This window comes from Rhinichthys klamathensis, unplaced genomic scaffold (assembly GCF_029890125.1).
Source record: "Rhinichthys klamathensis goyatoka isolate OS25496 unplaced genomic scaffold, OSU_Roscu_1.1 h1tg000354l_1, whole genome shotgun sequence".
NCBI classification, from domain to species: Eukaryota; Metazoa; Chordata; class Actinopteri; order Cypriniformes; family Leuciscidae; genus Rhinichthys; species Rhinichthys klamathensis.
In genome coordinates this window covers 1,546,639-1,555,978 of record NW_026606864.1, presented here as the reverse complement: position 1 = coordinate 1,555,978, position 9,340 = coordinate 1,546,639, and the positions used below count along the sequence as shown (strand labels likewise).

Sequence of the window (9,340 nt, the reverse complement as noted above, 5' to 3'; positions counted from 1 at the left end):
TTCAAAATCAAGGAGCACAAAATTAAACTGGCAAATACAGAGTTATAAGACAATTGTGCGGCTGTTGAGAAATAAAATCCTTGATTTTCTTATTTAGCTAATAAAGTGCCTCAATAGACATGGAGAATCTGTATATGGCAAATGTAGCGCAAATATGAAGGTTCGGCAGTGTATTACGAGGTTATTTTCATCACTGTATCCATAAAGAACACCTGAGAGAGACCTTCTGCTGATTTACAGTCAAATATGAGAAAACAAAGTTAACATAGATCGATTAAACCCACTGGCCTTTTGCATGATTTAGTCCATTGCGCTTCCACATGTGACGCTACTCAAAACAAAGGCTGTTCTGGTTCTTTGGAGACATTATAGTTCACCAAAAAAACGCAATAAGAACCACTTCTGCAGGTTTCTTGAGTTTACTCTAATAAAATAAAGGTTCTGGTGGTTCCATGTCCTCCTGGGACGCAGGAATAGTGAATTTCTGTGACACCACACGCCAGCTTTAAGTCTGGATGTCCTGTAAAGAGCGCAGGGCTTTACAGAGATATCACATGTTTGAAGGTTTCACCATCACAACAACTTCTCCTTGGTCTTTAAAAATGACTGACATTAATTTAGTGATCAAATTTAGCAATTGTTTGTCTATAAATCAACATTTCAAGAAAATGTTATGGGGTTTCTAATCAAAATATGACTTTCTGTTACAAAACAGGGTTGATTTCACACATGTCCACTGTAGAGACACCGGGCATTCTGGGAGACACAACAAGTGTATTATATAATATTCCTATAAAATAGATATTATTATGAAAATGTTGCCTATTATTACGCTTCTTTTTTCATTACATGTCGCATCAAGAATACAATGCAAATTAGATAAAGTGTATTGAATGGGACTATGCAGTTATGGCCATTTCACTTATTGCATAAAGCAAAAATGGTGTATAAATTCATTCCGTTATATTTTTCATAACGTAGGTGAGAATCATCTTTATACAAAGTTAAAATTGTTGAATGAAAAAAATCCCATTGTTTTTGCCATGAGCTTTCATTTTATGTCTTGCCACTACAGAGGACATAGCATAAAATAAGAATAAAAAACAATTAAAATCTTTTTCTTATGCTCTAAACAATGTAATGACATGAAAAAATACTAAATTCAAAAAACTTTTCCTGGGTCTCAGGAGGATGAACCTTTACAGTGGAAAAACATGTTTTGTAGAGTTTAAAATTGGCTCTTTTAAGAAGAACATTTTGGAACCTTTTTTCAAAAGAATGATATGTTTCTTTGGATATCATTTCTTCAGGTCAGTGTTTCGGGGTTCTTTAATAACCAATATACCAATTTCGAATGAATTTGACAGTAAAGAGTTGGTTTTTTAAACATGTTTTGGCTGTAATTGGAACGTTTATCTTTAAGAGCGCGTGTGTATGGTTGTTTTCAGAGGCCGTTCTGCACGGGTTCTGTGGTGTGGATGATTTCCGGGGACTGGCAGGCTGGGCTGCCCGGTACACTCTGTTCGCTGTCGGTATCGCTGCCCTTTTTAACCCCGGTTGACCCGGGCTCGCAGGCGCTGTGTGTTTTCACGTGTTTACTGAGATGGTCGCTGCGCATGAAGCGCTTGTTGCACACCGGACAGGCGAACCTCTTTTCCCCGGTGTGTGTGCGTAAATGCCGCTGGAGCTCGTCGGACCTGGTGAAGCGCTTCCCACAGAACAGCCAGTTACAGACGAACGGCCTCTCGCCGGTGTGCCAGCGCAAATGCGCTTTGAGGTGAGAAGTCTTTCCGTATACTTTCCCGCAGCCCGGGATGTGGCAACTGTGGAGGCCCTTCCTGCGCAGACTGGCCCCCGCGGGCCCTAACCTCTCCGCCTCGTGGCAGTTCGGACAGTCGCAGGTGGCTCTGCCCGAGTAGCGCCTGGTGGATGAGCGTGGTGACCCGGCAAGCGGTAACACCGGGGACCCGGATAAAACTGCGCTTGTGGCACCGGGACTGGTTTCTGGGTAGGTAGCGGATAAAACCGGTTTGAATCCGTCCATCAGGTGCTGCCCACCAGTAAGAAGATGCGGAGATGGACTGGTACTGAATGCGGAGTGAGTTATGGAGGAATAGTCTGAGTTGTACCCGCTCAGGGGCGAATGTAAAGAGGTCTGGAGCGCGGCGCCGTTCGCGCTTTGAACATCAATCCAGCCGGTGCCCATATCCCACCAGGAGGACCCGCTACCGGTGCCCACGTCCCCGGCGGAGATGCCACCATGCGCGGATTTGAACCAAGTCTCATACGGGTGCGCGACGCTCATCCTCGGGTAAATCCCCTGCAGAGTGTCCACTTTCGAGATGAACACCGACTGCGCGCTCGGGTCCGGGGAACTGTTCGCGACTGAAGTCTGAAACACGGGATAATCGTTTCCAAACGGACTGGTGGATGTGTTCGAGCCCGCCAGGGAGAACGAGCTGTTGGCGCTGAATGTCTCGTTCCGTTGCGCTCCGAACGGGGAGAGAGAACAGCTGCTGGGCGCCGCGCGCTTCCACGGGTGAAAACCTCCTTTTCCAAACGAGCCGCTGTCCGAGGAGGGACTCGAGCTCCCGATTTTGTTACAGGTTGCTGCTAACATGGCCAGTGGAGTGGATCCAACCCTCGGTTCCTCCTGGGACCATTCAAAAACACATGGTTTACGAGACAAATCAAGAACCTTGCCACATGGTCAATTTACAGCATAATATATACTCTGAATTTGTCTAAAAACAGAGTTGCAATGCAGCCCATTCTACACATATTTTGATGCAATAAACTTTTCAGAGTACGATAATAATAATAATCCAATCAAAATATAACCTTTTTCTTGCGATAATTTAAGCATTGTTCTTCGAAAGCAACGAGCTGCAATAGTTTAAAAGTAGCACAATATTCTTGCATTAAACTTTTCAGAATCTGCTATTCTTTTCATTAAATTAACATTATTTTTTTTTAATTCAGTTTGAGTTCATTCAAACCACCCGAGGACCCAGAAACAAAAACACCAATCTGAAGAGCATATCCCGAAACATCAAGAACTGTTCAATCTCAGGAAATGAATTTTTTTTTTGTGCTTATTTTGTAAACAGGACGGTCTTTAAAGAAGTATCAAGCAAATATTCGTTTCAATAAACAGTTTAAGAACTTTAGGATATCCTATAGTGCAATCCGAATGTAACTTTCATTACGCAAGATTACGCACAAGATTACTAATGTAACCGTACATCAAATAAACTTTATATAGCTAATCTTAGATTGCTGTCATTTCAGTTGAAAATCGCAGACACTCTAAATATTGAAGGACACGAGAGATGTAGCCACACTCACCCCAAGAAGTGAAGTTGCCATCACCTGTGAAAGGTCCGCACATTTATAAGTCTCTCGGCTGTTTTGGAGACTTTTACCGCCCACCGCTGCACAAATGCGTTCGGCTCGAGCTTTGAAGATCCACCAGGTCACGCTCGACCAATCAGATCAGCGGAAACTCTTGGGACTGCTGCGTTCGGTGATGATGTCATCGGCGGAGCTCTCGGTGACGTGTTGCGCTGGGAATTGTTTACAAGTGGGAAGGGCGGGCGGGTGAACCTTTCGTGGACCTTTTTTTAGGCTAATTGTTGGGGATACCCATGTAAGGATAACTAATATTTGATGCTAATGAGATGCATGTGGGGGTTTCTTCATATTTTATTTCGCTGCGCAAAATTCAACACTAATATGAAATGGATATTAAACAGTGCAGGATTAATTTTTGTAAGATGTGTGTTTTTATGAGGGCGTGGCGGGGTTGAAGTGGGAGTTGCGCGTGCTGGAGCAGCAGCGTCCCAGTTCACACACTAGAGGAGATGAACTTCATGCACGAGCTCAATCCTCTTTCATCTCATTCACGCGCGCTCGATCCACAGGCATTCCTGCACTGATCTCACTCACTCCTGCTTATGGGAAACACCGCTTGAAATGATCGACAGTGCATTAAATCACAAGTGTTGCAACATATTTAAAGTGCAACGGATGCAAAAAGTCTAAGATACCAGTTGGGTAATGCGTCTATTTTGGACGCTATTCTTTTCAAATTATACAATTTGAGAAGAAATGAATTTGAGAATGGTTCTATTTGGTTTGCTTTAATTACAGCAGAACTTGAGAATCACTGCATGATTTGAGGTCATAAAGAGCATTTTGGGTTTCAATGGAAGCAAGAAAACCAAAGCAGTTGGTCACAGATTTACTTAATTTGATTGGTTTTCTAGAAATATTTTTTTGTTAAAACTTTTTTTTGCTTTAACTTTTAACTTTTATTTTATATTTAAATGTTTTCAAAATTAGATTTTGAATCCCAGATATGCAGTGGACAGGAAACGAAATGCGCAAAAGTGATATAGCCTATAACAGTAACAGTGTTTCACGCGCGCGCTCGGAGGGAAACACATCATCATGCAGTGCACGTGCGCATCATGCGTTTAATTTGACTTTCAAATTTAATAAAGAGGTGAGCTTTAATCACACGTGATTTTATTTGTTTGATATTAATGTTCGATCATTACAGGGCAGCGGGGGGAAAGTTAAATACAAATCAGGCGCGGGATCAATTCAGTTTTCAGGTCAGAATTATAATAACTCATTTGGTTTTATATAGGCTAATATAATCAGACATAGCTACTATTTTAGTAAAGGTTCATCTTAATTTGCTCATCTTTATTTACACTTCTAATTGATTGTTTAATTTTCTCTTACAGTGTTTTTAATCTCTGGAAATGCGACCTACATTGATAAAAATTAATTAACGAAATAGTTTTCATATGGAAAATTTGCTTTATTATACACTTGTATTTTAAGTAGTCTATGCAGGATAAATGGCCTACTTCAGTGAAAGACTGAAACAAACGTCTATTTTCTGTTTTGCTGTGCGACTTTTGCTCTTCTTATACAAAATAGCCTACAGCAAAATCGGTCGAACCACATATTAGTCGTTTAAATCTCACGCCCTTTGCAAAAATGTTTTTTTTCTTTCAATTCAATTTAAAAATAAAATAATTGTGGTAACTTCGATGTTAACCGGAGTTCAGAGGTCATGATACAGTAGACCTGCACATATGTGTGTGTGTGTGTGTTGAACAGATGTCTCTCTCTCTCTCTCTCTCTCTCTCTCTCTCTCTCTCTCTCTCTCTCTCTCTCTCTCTCTCTCTCTCTCTCTCTCTCTCTCTCTCTCTCTCTCTCTCTCTCTCTCTCTCTCTCTCTCTCTCTCTCTCTCTCTCTCTCTCTCTCTCTCTCTCTCTCTTCGCATTCTTTCCCACACGTATATGTGCAGAAATCCCGTGAAGAACCTGTTCTCATAATAAGCGCGTTAACACGGACCATCGAGCACCGACAAAACGCACCGACCGAGAGAGAGAGAGGGAAGGAGAGGGGGGCTTTAATTGTTTGCTTGTTGGTTGTTGAGAGAACATATAATATCTCTTCAGAAATGCACAGAGAAAACTTTTAATATCATGGAATTACATACATAGCAATTAAGGCCAATCATGAGAAATCAAAGTCCATTTTGCATTACAAGAACACTTCTCACTGTTTCATGAGCTTTAACAATGTCATCCTCACTTTACTGCACATTGTTGACATTATTGCGATATTTTGGACCTGCTTTTATGACACTTTGTCTGAATAGGGCCTGTCAGTCAGTCAGTGTGTGTGTGTGTGTGTGGATTATTAAACAGGTTAGGCAGCTGTGTGAAGACTGTACGAATTTACACAACCTTGAGTTTACATGCTGTAGTCACACTTTGGATACAAATGTGTCTCCATGAAGCAAGCTAAAGCTTGAATCTCTCTGTCAAGTATTTTTAACGATGTCCTCTTTTCGGGAAAAACATAAATAAATACATTTAAAAAAAAATGTTTCTTTAAACGTTTAAGTTTTATCTTAGGTTTAATAGTTGGTCTGTATGTTCATGAATCGCTCTAGAATATGAAGTAGCAGTGTGTCTTTAATCAGAAGCCATGTAAATGTGTGTCCGTGTGTATTTGTGTGTATGTGTGTGTTTAGATTGACAGTTTCCTCTTGTTATCCTCTGAAGAGGGAGTGTTTCGTCCTGAGGACATGCTGCACGCGGAAGTTATTCGCTGTCTGTCATCATGAGAGTGTGTGAGAAGTTTGTGAGATGACAGAAACGAGTTAGTAACAAGAAACTCTCTGATCGTATTTATAATGCAAATATAACATGACTTTAAATGTCAAAAAGGAGACATAAGGCTGCTCTTTTCCATACACTCTTAAAATTAAAGGTTCAACAAGAGGGGTTTTACATCAATAGAAGAACCATTTTTGGTTCCCTAAAGAACCTTTCAGTGATCAAAATAAAAATTAAAAAACTTAGTGTGAAGAACATCTTAATAATCTGAAGAACCATTTGCGCATTGGAAAGTTTTTATGGATGTTAAAGGCTCATACGCCATGTAAGAATCTTTATTTTTAAGAGTGTAAGATAAATATTTGAGTATATGAGACACAAATGGGGAAGATTTCATGAATAACGTCTTGCATTTGGTCTGTTCCACACACAAAGCCATTTTATTACTTTGGAAGTCTTTGTTGATGGGCTTTTTGGAGCTGGATAGTGTCTGTCCTCCTCTTTCAGTCTTTGTTTGGAAAAGAGCAGATGCTGAAATCTCCTTCTGGTTTTGATAAACATGCGGATGAGTAATCGAATTTTATTTATCTGGCTAAACTAACACTATAAGTACAGTGTTATTTTAGTATCATTTAGATATTAGTTTTTATATATATTTGAATTAATTTTTATTTGTACATTTTCTGTTTTCATTTTAATCTTAGTTAAAGTTGTTGTCTTTTTTGGCAACTAGCTGAAATATAATGTAAAAAAAAAAAAAAAAAATGTATTTCAGTTAATGTTCAATAAATGTCTTTTAAAAATTGTTTTATTTCAGTTAAAGTTTATTTTATTCCAAGTAACAAAAATGTGTTTTTTTATGGTTTTAGTTATCAACATTGAAAAAAAAAGTATTTAATTTAATTTTTGCAAGTTTTTGCACGCATATTTGTTACGTAATTTCACACATGGAAATGAGTAACGTGAACAAAGATAATAAGTGACTTTAACTTTTTGTTGTTTTTTAATTCTTGCCTGCAACTAACTTATTCAGGTGAATTACATTTGTTTTTTTCTGTAGTATACTTCACCAAAGAATAATTTTTTTGAACCAGTGTATAACAACGCAGGTACATTAGATCAGATGAGAAGTGTTGCTGCTGGTGTTCCTGCTGTCTGTCTCGCTCTGATCATCACTAGAAGGCCGAAGACGATCCTTCATTAGAGCTCAGACCTGCAGATTTCCCAGAGGAATCCGTCTCTCTCTCTATTAGGTTGATTTGTCGTACGCTAAACACACTCTGCATTGTTTTTAATCAACCTCTTGTCCATCAGCAGACGTGATAATTTATGGCAAATCGACAGAAAAGACGGAGACGGATTTTGCGAGCATTCCGGAGTCCTCGAGGTCGCAGAGGTCAGGCATCATCATCGTGTGTCTTCCTGAGTGAATTCTGGGTAATGTAATTAGTGTGGCGGAGAGGTCTAGACTCTAATCGTCTAAGTTCATTTATGTACATGTAAATTTACATGATGATATTGCATGATTACAGAGATAACGAGGAAAATGGTTTTGTCTGATATATATATATATATATAGGCCTATCACTGCTAACTTAGCAGAAATAATTTGAATTTGATTTGTGATTTTTCTTTCCCTGCGTGCATATAAACAACCATGAGCATAGTACAAATGTCCTACGTTTTTGGCATTTTTACAGTATTTTTGGTAAACGGTAAACAGCACACAAGTCTCTGAATAGTGGTCGGCTGATCCTGAGTGAATCCAGGAGAGAAAAAGACAGATCCCCAGGGAATCATAGAGATGACAGGTTGAATTATGGGTCAGCCGAGACAATCACATCCCCCATCATAACATGATCATCTAAATCAGAAGCCCTGATAGCACTTTGAGTCAACAACTGCCTGCGTCCTTCCACGACGCTAAAGTATGTGTGTTCACATGGCTTGTGGAAGTTTATTATTATAGGTTTGTGTGTGATTTTGTACATGAGGCTGTAGCGTATCATATGTGCTCTGGTTTAATCAAATGCTCTCTCACCAGCCTCTTATTGACAATCATTCTGTGGGTGTTGTAAGCAGTTGCTGTCCAAGGTTAAATGAAATTGCAGTACGTCAGATTTTCTTTGTGAACTGAGCAAAAGTGAAAGATGGATAGATGGGTAGAGAGAGAGGGAATGGCAATAGATAGAGAAAGTGAATCTTCCTCCAGCCAGTGATGGATGTGAACGCTGATCAACACAAGAGCGCCATTAAGTCGTTCATCAAAGGCATAATTTAAACGCCACATCTGCAGTTTGCAAAAGAGTGCACATGTATGTTTGTTATAGTGTGTGTGTGTGTGTGTGTGTGTGTGTGTAAGGAGCAATCAATAAAATTTCAAATCCATTGTATCATTGGATATAAATAGCCTTATGTGACAGGATTATATTATGGCTGCTTTGGCAACAGTTTGCAATAATTCTGAAGCATCAGGACTGTAGTGGTTAAATGTACAATACTAAATATTAAGCACCCAATTTTGCAAGTTTAATCCAGTGTTTTAACAACACATTTGTCTATGAAAGAAAGTTGCTCCAAAACATTGAACTTTTTTCATAAGTTTAAACGTGTGAATCAAAGTTGTGTTTGTGTGATTAACATTATAAAATGATAAAATACGGTCAGGTTATTTTTTGTTGTTGTTGAGTTTTCACGCTATGAACTGTTGAGTTTCGTCGCGCGACACACGCTTTTTCGCACCTCTAGCACATTCCACAAACATCACAACGAACGTACTAAACAGGCGTTTCTGTTATATAACTGAGTCACGTGAATAATGTAATACATAATGAAAGTAGCCTAGTTGTTTTTGTCGCGGTTGCGTTTGCTAACGATCGTAGCGGAAAGCGAGAGGTCTGTTGTTGCTGGACACAGCCCTACGCGAAAGCGATTTCTTATCGCGACATTTATTTATTTATTTTAATATTTTATCTTAAAATCTAGTAAACTTTTGTGAAACGTTGAATACGTTAGAATATGCCGTTTAAATATTCTGTATAGGCTAGATCATTTACCGTTGTTCAAAGAAATTCTACGTCACATAGGAAATTGCGCGAGCCAACGAAAGATTTCCCCTCACAGATTTCGCCCGGGGGTTCAGTTATTCACGCGAATTTGCCACGTCGACCAATTAAAGCTGCTTGAAAGTTAAT

At 39.4% G+C, this 9,340-nt stretch overlaps 1 protein-coding gene across 1 annotated transcript; it reads right to left on the bottom strand.

The window, feature by feature from the left end:
- Positions 1-1,037: 1,037 nt before the first annotated feature.
- On the bottom strand, positions 1,038-3,454 carry sp8a (sp8 transcription factor a). The gene is made up of 2 exons (XM_056232733.1): positions 3,349-3,454; positions 1,038-2,653 (listed from the first exon to the last, which is right to left on the bottom strand). Exons 1-2 carry the CDS (start codon positions 3,367-3,369, stop codon positions 1,445-1,447), a joined length of 1,230 nt encoding a protein of 409 aa, XP_056088708.1. The 5' UTR covers positions 3,370-3,454; the 3' UTR covers positions 1,038-1,444.
- Between the last annotated feature and the right edge of the window lie 5,886 nt (positions 3,455-9,340).